The sequence below is a fragment of the Tamandua tetradactyla genome, chromosome 15, assembly GCF_023851605.1.
Source record: "Tamandua tetradactyla isolate mTamTet1 chromosome 15, mTamTet1.pri, whole genome shotgun sequence".
In the NCBI taxonomy this organism is placed as follows: Eukaryota; Metazoa; Chordata; class Mammalia; order Pilosa; family Myrmecophagidae; genus Tamandua; species Tamandua tetradactyla.
In genome coordinates, this window is record NC_135341.1 from 49,083,090 (window position 1) to 49,096,466 (window position 13,377).

The 13,377-nt window shown below is 49.8% G+C and overlaps 1 protein-coding gene across 6 annotated transcripts in view; it reads right to left on the bottom strand.

Moving 5' to 3' along the window:
- The window catches only part of SLC22A14 (solute carrier family 22 member 14), a 22,114-nt gene continuing 8,737 nt past the window's right edge, over positions 1-13,377 (bottom strand). For 3 of the 6 annotated variants that reach the window (XM_077129782.1, XM_077129781.1, XM_077129780.1), the window contains exons 2-12: positions 12,279-12,408; positions 9,345-9,839; positions 8,647-8,750; positions 8,293-8,447; positions 7,163-7,331; positions 5,016-5,136; positions 4,676-4,773; positions 4,181-4,395; positions 2,850-2,964; positions 2,012-2,221; positions 1-395 (exon numbers count right to left, since the gene is read on the bottom strand). In XM_077129782.1, coding sequence (XP_076985897.1) covers positions 191-395; positions 2,012-2,221; positions 2,850-2,964; positions 4,181-4,395; positions 4,676-4,773; positions 5,016-5,136; positions 7,163-7,331; positions 8,293-8,447; positions 8,647-8,750; positions 9,345-9,839; positions 12,279-12,314 — 1,923 coding nt within the window. In that variant the 5' untranslated portion in view covers positions 12,315-12,408 and the 3' untranslated portion in view covers positions 1-190. The remainder of the gene's footprint in view (positions 396-2,011; positions 2,222-2,849; positions 2,965-4,180; positions 4,396-4,675; positions 4,774-5,015; positions 5,137-7,162; positions 7,332-8,292; positions 8,448-8,646; positions 8,751-9,344; positions 9,840-12,278; positions 12,409-13,377) is intronic. The other 3 variants (XM_077129783.1, XM_077129785.1, XM_077129786.1) reach the window with 3 other exon arrangements.

Below are 13,377 nucleotides of genomic sequence, written 5' to 3' on the forward strand. Positions count from 1 at the left end.
CACAGCACCTTTATTAGAATGAATCACATCCTGGCTCCTCCAGAAGGGGCCATTTTTACATCCGGAGGGCTGGCCTTGGAGCAGGACTGGCCCTGCCACCAAAAGCTGGACAGGGCCTGGAATCCACAGCCTAGAATCCATGGCCTCAGCCACTCAACTCTAAGCCGAGACCATCCAGGGGGCCCAGCCCTCAGATAGCCTGCCTGTCTGCATCCTCTCCTCTGGACCGCAACAGCATGGTGGGGGAAATGTCTGAGTCCAATTTATGAATGTTGGCATTTAGAATCGTGTTCTGTAGGGCTTCCTCAGACATATCCTCATATATTGAGTCCTCGGAGGTCAGGTCCTCGGAGTGGGTCCTGGAGAAAAAGTCCTGGGGCATACTTCTCTGGAAGCTGAGAAAAGCAGTGACACTGAAGCACCTTTATCCATTGCCATCCCCAAAAGATAGGGCCTTGTCATGCCTGCAGGCCCCAGCCAAGCTTCTCCATGAGCCCAAGAAGGACCCTTAACTCCAGGACAGGGCCTGTTCCATTTCCCAACCCCAGCTTTAGGTTTCTGTCCATCTCCAGTGCTAATATTTACTGAGAACTTGCTACATGCCAGACACTGTGCAAACACTTTATATAGGTTTAATCCTCACAACAGCCTGATGGGAAAGGAAAGCTGGGCTATGTGGCTTTACTTCCCTGCACCTCAGTTTTCTCATCTGTAAAATGGGAGATATGCATGGGGTTGTTAGGAGGACAAAGTGAGATAAAGCATATATAAGACAGGACCTAACACATAGCTGATGCCTAATAAATGTTATCTAATGTTATTAATATATTATCATTCCATTTTGCAAATAAAGTAACTGAGTCAGCTATCTAAGGTATCAGATAACTTTCCTGTGCACATATTAGGAAGTGGTAGTGAAGAGACAGAAAGCCAAGGTCCAGGGCCTGTGCTCTTACCCACCACACTGCTACTCTGTGCATCATATTTCCCCTCTCTACACTAGGGCAAACACTTATTCAAATGTCACTTCCTCTCTGAAGCCTTCCCTGCTGCCCAAACTGAAGTATGTTTATTCTTGGGCTCCTGTGGGTCATGTACATCACTCTAGCAGAGCCCACTGGTGATAACCACTTGCATATCTAGCTCCCCATAAACTACGGCTTACTCAAGGGTGGGGTCTTCCTACCTGTGACAGTCCAGACCTTGGTATAATGCTTAGCACAGGTTGTATCAATAAGAGATGAAGGAGGGAAGGAGGAGAAGGGTGTTAGGGAGGAGGAAAGAGGAAGGCCAGAGGTAGCAACACCTTTGCCGGTACAGAGCACAGGACACTCTAGGACCTCAGGTAATCTTTGACCCTCATTGTCTTCCATTCCCTTGAGATCCAGGAAAAGAGTGATAGGCTCTGTTGGCCCAAATCCTAGAAGGGATGATTCTGCCAAGTATGACATATCTCCTTTCAGAGGCACTTAGGAGCCAGAATCCAGAAGTGCCCATGAGAGGGTTGGGGTGGTGGCTGGGAGAATGACCTAGTTCCCAGATGGAGTCCGGGGCTCCTGGGGTCAAGAGACCAGAATCATGAATGAAGACTGGGTGCTTTAAGATAAATTAGGAGTTCAGACGGGAATGGAGAGGTATACCTAGAGAGCCGATCTAAGCCAGTCCCCTGTGCTCTGGGAAGAGAGGCCAGGGTGTAGGACATCTACAAGGGTAGTGCCCCAGCCCCAACAGGCAGACAGCTGCTTGCTGGTGAGAGGAGAAGAAAGGAGAGGGCCTGGCCTAGGTGGGCCAAGACAAGCAGGCAGGAAGGGAGCTAGCAGAGGCTGCAGGTAGGCAGGAAGGAAGCAGCATCTAGGAGAACTGGGGAGGCAAGTGTGGACACATGGCAGCCCTCATGTTGCTGGCCCTCTGGCAAAGGGGCAGGGATGGACAGTGCCCAATGTACATTGGGTGACAAGAGCTTGTGAACTGCGCTTGTGCTGACCAGAGCCTGAGGGCCTCATGTACCCACCTTATCTGTGAGCACATCTGCTCCATCGTGTCAAAGAGGGGCTGGTGCTGTGTTTCTGGCAGCTGGGAGCAGAGCAACAGCGCGAGGATGACCGAGACGCAGCAGAGAGAGACCGGCAGGAGGGAGGGGCTCTGGCTGACGAGCAAGATCGTCAGGGCTGAGATGCCTCCGACTGCCGAGGCCAGAGATACCAGCCCCAGACCTGTCGCCCTGAATGGGGAGGTGAGAGCTGGTCTAGGGCAATTCATAGCTCCAGAGGTGGGGTGGGGTAGAGGGAACAGCAACCCCACAACCCCACACCCTCTCGTCTTCCACTCTGTCCTGGCTCAATGCATGACCCTTGGAGAATTTAGTTCTCCATGGATTCCAAGTGGGAAGATAATTTCTTCTGGGCCTACTTCATGGGGAGGGGTGGCAGTGAGGAATGGGAGAAGTAAGAGCCACACAGAGTTGTGTGGGTGTGAGGGGAGGAGACAGGCAGCGCTGCAGGTGGGTGGGGGGACATGGCTGTCATCACCAAGGGCTCCTGTGGTGAGAGAGTCCAGACCCCAGAGGCTCAAACCCACTCCGGGAATGCACGGAGGGCAGGGTTCTGGGATCTGATGGCCTGGTTCCAAATCCCAGTTCTGTCACTGGCTGTGTCTGACCTACCCCTGATTTCCTCACCTGCAATAGGGTTACTAATGGTGTTTGGGGGATTTCTGTGAGGTTGAGATGATGTAACGCACATGAGGACTTAGCACAGTACCTATTCTCCAAGCACATGCTGCAGGAATTGAGCCTCTGATTCTCACTGCATCTGTCCCGCCCCCTGTCCCCTGCCCACCAGACCATGTACCTGAGGACGGTGGGGCAGAGCTCGGCAGTGTAGAGGAAGAACACGGAGACTGAGGCAGACAGGCTGAACTCTCCAAGCACGACCACCATGACCATCATGGATTTCAGCCCTGTGGCTAGCCAACATGGCCACCTGAGTCTGGGGCCTCTGTCCCCTCAGGGCAGGGGGTGGGGTATGGGGAGAGGCTTACCCATCAGCCCCTCACTCCATCCCTCCTACAGGTATGACCCCACCACCCCGGTCAGCTGGTCAGCAGACTCAGCATTCAGTCAGAGGGGGCCTGGCCCATATATCAGCAGTAGGCTGCTTGGTCAGCAGGGTGAGGGGTTCCCTGGGACCCCTGCTGGCTCACAGGCCACTGTCCACCACGGACCCAGCTCCCACATCTTTGCCTGCAGCACTCTCACCTCTCATCCTCGTCCTCACCCAGCTGCAGTCTTCTGCCTAGTCCCACCTCTTTGGACAGCCTTTGGCCCCTAGACCTGTCACCAAACCCTGCCCAAGCCCTGCGTGCCATTCTCTCTGCTTGGAGCTCTCTAGCCTGGATCTGGCTCCCAACCTTCCCCCTTCATCCTCTGTGGGGGCAGGGGGTGTTTGGGCCCTGGGCCTGGACAGCTGAGATTGATTGGCCTTAGGCATTCCAGGATGCCCAATTCTGGATATCTGGACGTGTGCACTGAAGGAGAGAGAAAGGACCCAGCATCTGGAAAGACAACCAGTCCTTGGGCCTGGTGAAACTGGGAGCATGCCTGGAGCTGGGGAAGTTTGCAGCTCCTTCCCTGCCAGCCTCTGCTGGACCCCTGTCCCACCCCACTCCCCACTCTGGTTCTATTTCTAGCTCTGGGATGAAATCCAATATCTAGTTTCATCCTGTTGAGAATTCTATTCCCAGTTTCTCTCACATGTTTGAAAGCTTAAAATATCTTTGCTTGATTCACTTATAAAGAGTCACTTTTTAAAAAACCACCAAGCAATTGAAATTTAACAATGAATATGTTTCCCTGTTCTGTCTTAGCCAACTGCCAGGCAACATTGCCTCCAGACTGTGCCTCTCATCGGTAGCCCCTTTGATTGGGAAATGCTTGCTGTTATCTGTAACTTCACTACCCAGAAATGGAATATAATATTAGGCTAAATTGTCCCCTTCCCTGCTGGGGGACAGAGCCCCAGTAGTCGGCACCTGCTCCAACAAAGGCCTCAGTAGGGTGGAGGGACTGGGGTGCAGGAGGCTCATTTCCAGGGGTCTAGTCACCTGGACAGGGCAGGAAACACTCAGGAGAGGTGAGAGGAGGCGGGAAGGCTGGGAGCGCCACTGGGGAGGGTGGCCGTACCTTGAGGGAGGAGGAGGAGAAGTAGACACATGAGGACGCCTTGGAGGAGCGTCACAGTCAGGCTCCACTTCCTCCCGATATGCTCTAGGAGAAAGATGCAGCACAACCGGGCGGGCACCTCCATGATGCCGGGAACCATCTTTCCCAAGTAGATGCCCAGGCCAAAATCCTTCATCTTCAAGCTCAGCGTAAAATAGCTGTAACTGACGGTAAACCTGGGTCAAAGTCAAGAGAGAGACACTCAGAGAGGGAGACATGTACACAGAAAGAGGGAGGAGTGAAGAGAAACGGAGGCAGAGGAGACATGGGCAGAGTGGCGAGGGATGGGAGAAAAATGTACGGAGAGGTCAGTGATCTGTGGGCCAAGCCAGTGTCCCACAGGTCTCACCCCTTGACTACTGCCCCTTGTCCCCCTGCAGCCTGGTCAGCTCCCGCTGCCTCCCTTCCAGCATGCATGCCCTTCTGCAGTACCTGCAGCCAGTCCTGGGTACTCACCACACACAGCCCATCACCAAGGTCACCTTGCGGAGGTGCCTATTGCTATAGAAGTCCAGGATAGAGACCTTAGTCACCTTCTTTCCAGGCAGCTGCAGCTACAGGACAAGCAGGACCAGCCAGAGGCGGGGCCAAGACCCCAGCTTGCGCCCTACCCCCCACAGGACCCGCAGGACCAACCTCACCCCCACACAGAGTGCCCACCTGGCTTCTGGCCTTTCTGGCAGGGTTCCATTTTGCTGTCATGATTTCCTTCAAACAGGGGGTTGGGGACACCCTAAGGGTCAGGGTCCCATATTCCACAGTGCCCTGGCCCCACTCCAGGCCTAAAGCCTCTTACCTTGTCCAGCAAATTTAAAGGGATGGTCTTCTTGTTCACCGCAGCTGCATAGCACAGCAACTGCTTGGCCTCCTTCACCTTCCCTTTCATCACCAGCCACCGCGGGGACTCCGGGAGAATCCTGCATGGCCCACCCCTTTCTCATCTCATCCTTTCAGGATGCTTCAGAGAACCGAGTCAGCCCCATCCCAGCCTCAGCCATGGCCATCCTGCTCCAGCATGAGTTGGCTTAGACATGGAGGCCTTGAAGGCCACCACCAACCTGGAGATGCCCTCTGGCCCTTCCCCAGCTCAAGTCACACACATGGCCCCACTGCTGCAGTAATAATCCAGCCATTCATTGCTCCTCTACCTTCAGAAGCATCTCTAAGAACTCTTTCCTTTCCCTGCTTGGAGGAGGTCCCCATCTGCCCAGGCATCCTGAAGGCTGTGGCCTCCATGCCCACAACCTGTGTTAGAGCCCCATTCCTTACAGGTGGAATTCTCCAGTTTCCTCTCTGTCTCCCCAACAGTCGAGGGAATAAGAGAGGTAAGACCCCAGGTCTGACCAAGATGAACAGAGGGGTGAATGAAGGTCTCTACTCTGTCCTATCTTCTGCCCTGCCATATCACTCATTGCTTTTGACCTCAGGATAACTCTAGTCTCTCAGTTTTTCCCAATCCTCCCAGGCTGTTAGATTCCATACAAGTGAATATTTACAAGCACTCATTATGTGCCAGGAGTTGTGCTCAGTGCTCTTGCATATATCATCTCATTTAATCCTCCTTGCCCAATCCTAGAACTAGTATTATTATCCCCAGTGTATTCCCAGCCTCAGGGAGTAAGGACATGCCCAAGGTCACAGGGGCTGACCTGGTAGGAACCTACCTCGGTCCCCCAAGGCAGTCTCTGCACAATTATGTCATCAAACCCTACTGATGGGTAACACCATCTGGCCCTGGCCTGGACTCTGTGGCTGGTCACAGAAACATACGTTGAGGACACCAGAGACAACCCCTGCCCTCCGCCTCCTGCCCTTGCCATCCCCCCACTCCCCAAGCATCAGCTCTACTCTAAGGCAGCAGAACTCTCCTAAAGAAAATCATCAAACTCAGAAATTTCCAGTTCCAGGAAGTAAAAGTGTCTGGAATTTCTTCCACTCCTCCATACTGCTCTCATCTGCTCAGGCCTGGCAAGCTGGAGGCCAAGCCAACTCCTTAGATACATTTGGGGAGTCTAGTTCCCACACTCTGGCTGGAGCTTGCTGATTCAGGAACTTGCCCTGGTTCTCCAAGCAGTAAGAGAGTTTGTGGGGGAGTTATTACTTGTCTCATGAAGTTGGGGCACACACACACACAACTCCACCTGGATTGATGAAGGCAGGAAGCTGGTGGCAGCAGCCCATGATGGCAGGGTGGGTGCTGGGGTATGGTGAGCACTCCACTTTGGACAGTGGGTTTTTATGGCCAAGTGGACCCTGCCATCTTGAAGGCACCCTGTGCACCCTTCTCCTGCAGGAGAAGACGCTCATTCCTTTCATTTTTCCACTTGCCCAGTTAGGAACACCATCTTGCTTTTGCTTCCATCCCTTCTTCCCTACTGTTCCAAGTTTTGCGCCCTCAGTTGTCCCTTCACATAGCTTCGATCTTTCAGGTTCCTGCCTGTGACTCCCCTACCATTAAAAACATCAGGTACCCTTTCCTGACTCTGTCTCAGCTGTCATATGAGCCATCTCTTTGCCCCGCCCACCTCAGCCCAACACTGTGAAAGAGTCGTCTCCTGGGTGGCTCCATTTCCTCAGTTCCTACTTGCTCCTCAACCCCTTGCCACTCTACGGAAGCCATCTCGGAAAGGCCACCAAAGCCAAGAGATACTTCCACAGCCTCCCCTTTCTTGCCTTCAGCACTGACCCTTCAATTCCCTTCTCCTTGAACCCTTGCCTCTCAGAACTCCTCCTTCTGGCCACCTCTCTGACATCAGTTTGAGGGTCTCCTCTGAGGAGGGCATTAATACTAGGCTTCCAGAGACTCTGCTACTGGTTCATCTCATCCACATGCACTTTTTCCCCGGGAGAATCTCACCCATTCCCACAGCTTCAAGGACCCTCCACACCGCACCCCCCAATTTCCACCCCATCAGATCCACCCTCGCTGACTCCCTGGCTCACCAGATATAGGAGATGAGGGGGAACACAGGTGCCCCTCCCACCAGCAACAGCAGCCGCCAGTGGGGGAGACTGTAGGCAAGGCCCGTCAGGAACAGGAGCCCCACGGCGAAATAGCAGTGGGCCAGGATGATGGCGTGAGCCCGGTGCTGGCCCACGAGCCACTCAGTAGCTGTACAGAGGCCAAGAGGACAAAACTATGGTCAGCTCAGGGTTCCCAGGGCTGCCCCTGCAGCCAACCTCCCAAGGTGCCCCAGTCCTGCTCTGGACAGCTCAGAATGGGCAAGGGTTCTTCTGCTTGCTCACAATCTGCCCTGGCTCCAGACACAGTCCCCCAAAGCCAGCACACCGCAGGCCCCTTGTCTGACGTCCAATCACCGAGCCTCTAGTCCCTTCCCAACCTGGCTGCACCCTGTGAACACCACTTCCCCATCCACATGCTCTGGGCTCGGCACCCCACAAGTGGCCTGACACGTGGCCTGAGGTAAGGAATCCATGTCTGTGCCTTTGCTGGGGGTGCATTCATATTTGAGCCACCAAGGCCTAGGGCCTGGTGGGGAACCCCACCCATTATTGGTTCTCCCCGCTGGGCTCTGGCAACACCCCAATGTGGAAAGGACCCCTGCCACGCAATCCTGAGCACACCAGGTGACTGCAGCTAGATGGCTGTATGAACATCCTGGGAGCTTGGCCTGCTTTCAAATCCCAGCTCTTTCACCTAAAGGCTGTGTGACCTTGAGTAAGTTGGTTAACTTATCTGAGGCTCACGTTTCCCCCATAGCTAAAGGAATAATAAAACAGTACCTAATGAGTAGAGTGTTGTCAGGCCGAAATGAGACAGGCATATACAGGGTTTAGCAGCTAACTCCCCCACCCACGCGCGTCCTCAGGTTCAAGTGTAAGCCATGCCCGAGGTAGCAAAGCGGGAAGTGGGGGGGCGAAAGGGATAGGGTGGGACTGGGGAAGGTGTACTTGTACTGGGGAAGGTGGAGCGGGAGTGAAGAAGGGCAGACTGCCCACTGACTCGGTGGCATCTCCATCTCTGCCAGCTTGATCTGCGGGACTCTGCGTCCCGTGGGTCCCCGTCGGTACCCCGCCCCGCCCCGCCCCGCCCTCCCGCGGCCTGGCCTCACCTAGCGACACGCTGCTGATGGCGTAGCCCACCACCGCCTGGGAGACGCCGAAGCGGAAGAACAAATACAAGTGAAAGCTGTTCACGAACGCTGTCCCGAAGCCGAAGACCAACAGGCCCAGCAGCGACAGCAGGGTGGCGGGGTAGCGGCCCAGCCTGCGGGCGGCAGGGGAAGCTGCGCCCGCGCCGGCATCTCCGCGGCCCGCCCCTGCCGCGCTCCCGGGGCCAGGCCTGCGCCCTCCCCGGGCCTCGGGAGCGCCCCATGCCCTCCCACCCTGAGCTTGAGACTCCTCAGCTCTGAATGCCGCTGAGGAGGAGGTGGGGCCGGACCCAGAGGGAACTCCGGCAGACTCACTTGTCACATATGTACCCGAAGACCACGGACCCTATCAGGATGCCGGCCATGAACACGGTCTGCACCATTTCCTTGTTGGGTTCCTTGCCACACACCAGGTCAAACTGGGGATTAGACAAAGGGATTGGCCACAGGCCTCTACCCAGAGTCACCCAGAGAGGGGCAGGTTCACTGGGGGTGCTGCCTGCCTCAGCTCGGGGCCCCTGCAGCCCACCCTGGGAGCCAGGCCTGGGGAGAAGGACAGGCACAGGCTGAGATGGGAGATGAAGTGGGCACTGAGGAAAGGTGGGAATTCACTGAGAACCTCTTCCTCAAATGCAGATGCTGAGCTTCAGCTGGGAGATTCTAATTGGGCAGATCTGTGGGGGGCTGAGAAATCCTGTGAGAGGTACTCGATCAAAGCTGCTTCTTTCCCATTACTTGTCTTCTGTGAGCTCAGAGGGCAGAGCCACAACTATGAAGCAGTGGCAAACCCTGCCATCCACACCTGCCCCCCACAAATCCCCTCTGGCTTCCTTGCTAAACCATGTAGGGACAGGGACAGGCAGCATGAATCCAAGGTTTCTGTCCTAGCCCTGCTTCTTCAGGGGGACCTTGGGCCAATTGCTTCCCTTCTCTGTTTCGTCACCTCTTCGGTGAGGGTGTGGGTCCCCTCTCTGGAACGTGGATGGCTACAGACAGCTCAGGACAAGGCATACCTCATTGATCAGCGATCGCTTCTTGGACTCGGGATAGATCCACCCATCCTGGCACACCTCTGTGTTGTTGAGGCCAAACTGGATGATGGAATCCAGATCCCAGGTCACAGGTGAGTACATCAGGCACGTCAGGTAGCTGTTGTTGGCATCGCGGGGCAGAGTCAGATGCAGCTGCTCAGCTTCCGACAGGTTGGGGCCCACCGCCAGGATCCAGCTGGTGTTGCAGTAGGGCTCCTGGGCTGTGAACATGAAGTGGTCAGCAAACATGAAGAAGGCCGACAGTATGTTGGGGATGAAGGTGAGGGCGACCAGTCTCCGCTGGAATGTGCCAAACTCTCCCAGGGCATCTAGGATTTTGGCAAACTTGTCCTCCTGCATGGTTTTCATGGTCCTCCATCTGTACCACAGCATCTCCAGAGAACTGGAATTGGGATATACCGGCGCCTCCTGGGAGTACAAGTGCCTGAAAGGATGCTGGTGGTTTCCTTTCACCATCTGTTCAAAGAAAAGATGCGGCTTAGCTTCAGCTGACGCCAATTCCCAGATATCAGAGATGGGCATAGGAGCCGCTGACCAGAAATAGGCCTCTGGGTCTTGGAACAATACAAAGTCCAACCTTGGTGTTCTTGTAAGCTCCTGCCTCTGCTCCGAAAGTTTCATAGCAGCATGATTTGTTCCCCACTGACACATACAATCCTCATTTTTAGTGCTTTTAAAATTTTTTAATGTTTTAGGAATTTTAAATTCTGAGGAACTCTCCTCCTACTCCCCCACATGGAAACTTTGTTTATACACACACTGAGGCATCTTGAAAGGTAGGAGAGTATCCAGGGACCCTTCCTTCAAAGAGAAAAGAAAAAAAAGAAACAGCCAAAAAAACTCGGGTTCAGGAAAGGCCAAGAGCTAGGGCCAAGATGTGACGGCTGGAAGCCTTGGCCACAGAAGTGGGAAGCCAGGGCTGGTAGGAAGCCAGAACGGTAGGGTGACGCCCAGCCACGCAGAGCCAGACTGAAAAGGCAGGTGAGGAGGAGTAAGGTAGCAATACTGACTGCCAGACTGTTACCTTGGAACAGCAGCGAGGTGGGGCAACTAAGCCTCAATTTTCCTTCTGAGCCCAAACTTCAGCAGGAGCCCCACGGTGTCCTAGATCAGGGCACCCTCTGACTACCAGCCAAAGCAGAAGTAAATCTTCTCAAAGGGAAGATTTCTCCCAAGTTAACCCTTTAGGACTCTGACAGATTAAGATCACACAGAGTGCAAAATGGCGATTTTCATACGTACCAGGAGGCAAGCCATTCTGAGAATCAGCTGAAACAAGAAACAATAGACGTAGACAGCGAGTGTTGGAACGTCGGATGCAGAATATAGAATAGCTATTGTGTGAACTTTTTAAAGAAATAAAAATATAATTACAAAGATGAACTTGCAACAAGAAACTATCTGGAGAAAACAGGCACCTTTGGAGAGGTAACACTGAAATTCTAAAAATGAAAACTATGATTGTTGAAAAAAAACATTAAAAGGGAGGTTAAACAGATTAAAAACAAAGAATTAGCAAACTGGAATATACAGGTGAAATGTGAAAGAGACATAAAGAGACACGGAAGACGGGATCATAAGATTTAGCATGTATCTAATTGAAGGCCCAGAAGTAATAATGGAGAAGCAATATATTGAAAGATACCTGCAATAAATTTTCCAAAATTTGAAAAATATGATTCCTTAGATTCAGGAAACATATATCTGAAGCAGAATAAAAACAAACAAACAAAAAACCATGGCTAGACTCATAATGAAGTTGCAGAATGCAATGACAAAGAAAAGATCTTTTTTCTTTATTTTTTATGTCCCCCTGCATATATGTATGTACACACACATAGACGTGTTATGTCGTTCATAGGGAATTTTGTTTACAGTGTTGTTTTTTTGGGGGGTGGGGACGGTGTGGTGTGGGGCATGGGCTGGGAATCGACCCTGGGTTACCCACATGGCAGGAGAAAAGAAAATATTTTTAAAAACTCTTAAAGGGAAGACACTGACAAATGAGCAGTGTCAACATATCTTCTTGACAACCACAACAAAACCAGGAGAGAGTGCAGAAAATCTTCCAAATGTTGACAGAAAAGTATAGTCAGCTTAGAATTGTTTACCCACCCTAAGTAACTGTCAAGAACTAGGGCAAAATAAAGATAGTTTGATATCATCAAAAATTGAAGAAGTATCTAAGCAAGAGACCTGCTTTACTGGAACTTAAAGGTTCTTAAGGTTAAGAAGAGGGAAAATTATCTCAGAAGACACACTGAGACATAATAATGAGAAATAAAAATGGTAAAAACATAAGCAAATCCAAATATTGATTGTTTTAAATAATAAAAATGCCGTATCATTTGCTGAGTTGAAAAAAGGTGAAATGAAGGACAACAATAATATTTAAGTCAGAAGGGGAATGATCAGAGCCAAGGTATTCTCGTCTTTCAGTTGTGGGGGAAGGGAGTCAAGACTTCTAAGTTGTATTTGCATGATAAAATTTTCAAGGATAACCACTGCAATAATATAAATAGAAAAGAATAGTAGGAAAAAAGTAGACGAGTGAAAAATAAAAATGGTCAATCCAGAAAAAGTCAAGGAAAGAGAAAAAAAAAGAAAGAAAAAGTGGATTGTAGTAACGATGGTTAGAGAAATGAGTCAAAGTATATTGATGGTCACTAGTTAAAAGACAGACAGTTGGATTGAAATTTGAGAAAATCAAATTAATATGTGTGTTTTAAACATGGTGATCAGTTTATGTATGTAGAACGGAATGATCAAAATAGGAATGTTTGCATTTATTTGGTGGTTTTTTTTTGTATTTAAAAAATAAATAAAAATAAATTAAAAAACAAAAACAAAAAAACCCCACTGTGATCAGTATTTCCCACTTTACCCAGAACATACCTGATTTATGCCTTTTGTGCTTGTGTAATTATTCATAGTGTCCTCTTTCCCTCTCAAAAGTGTCTGGATTTGGATGAGAATTTGGTCACCCTATAAGAAGGCACACTTAGGGCGTAAGGACATGAGAAAGCTGAGAGTAAAAGGACAGAAAAAATTACGTTAGGCAAACACAAGAAACCTGATGTAGCTGTATAATTATCAAACAAAACAGGCATTAAGACAAAGCATCATTTGAAATACAGAGGTTCATTATCTAAAGATAAAAGCTTCAGTACATCAAAAAATTAATTCTAAATATATATGCACCTAATAAATGTCTACAAATATAAAAAATACAATGGGTGGAGCTAATAGGAGGAATCGACAACTCCAATATAATGAGGAATTTCAATGCACCTCTTTCAATAGGTCAAATATACAAAAACTTAGTAAAGATATAATTTGACTAAACAATTAACAAGCTTTATCTAATGGCCATGTATAAAATTCTGCCTCTAACAAGTAGAGCATTTGAAATATAGGCAATGAAGCAAGTCTCAACAAATTTTTAAATAGGCTTCATATAGACCTTGTTTTCTGATCACAGTACAATTAAATTAGAAGTTGATAAGAGCTTAATAGCTTAACTAAAAATGCTCATATATTCTTCATACGTTTGTAATATAGATTCTTTTGTCAGTCTGCATTCCGTCCAGGGACCCTTAGTCTTCTAAATGATTGTTTTAAATTTGCAAACAGTAAGGTACATTTTTTATGCTGTAAAGTCTATTGATTTTGACAAATGCATAGTGTCATGTATCCACCATTAAATTATTTTTGTATTTATATGTTTTCCATAGCAATTCCATTTCTAATAAATTTTCATGAAAAAATAACCAAAAATGTACACAGATATTTATAACAAGGAATTTCATCACAACGTGTTTAAAAATGAACAATTGGAAACCATCAAAATGTCCAGTAATAGGGGGTTAGTTATATTTACTTTATTCATCCACAAATATATCATACATTAAGTAATGGTCAATTAACTCATTTAGTCATACAAAAATATTTATTGAACATTTTAATGTACTGATCAGTGAATAAGCAAGTGACA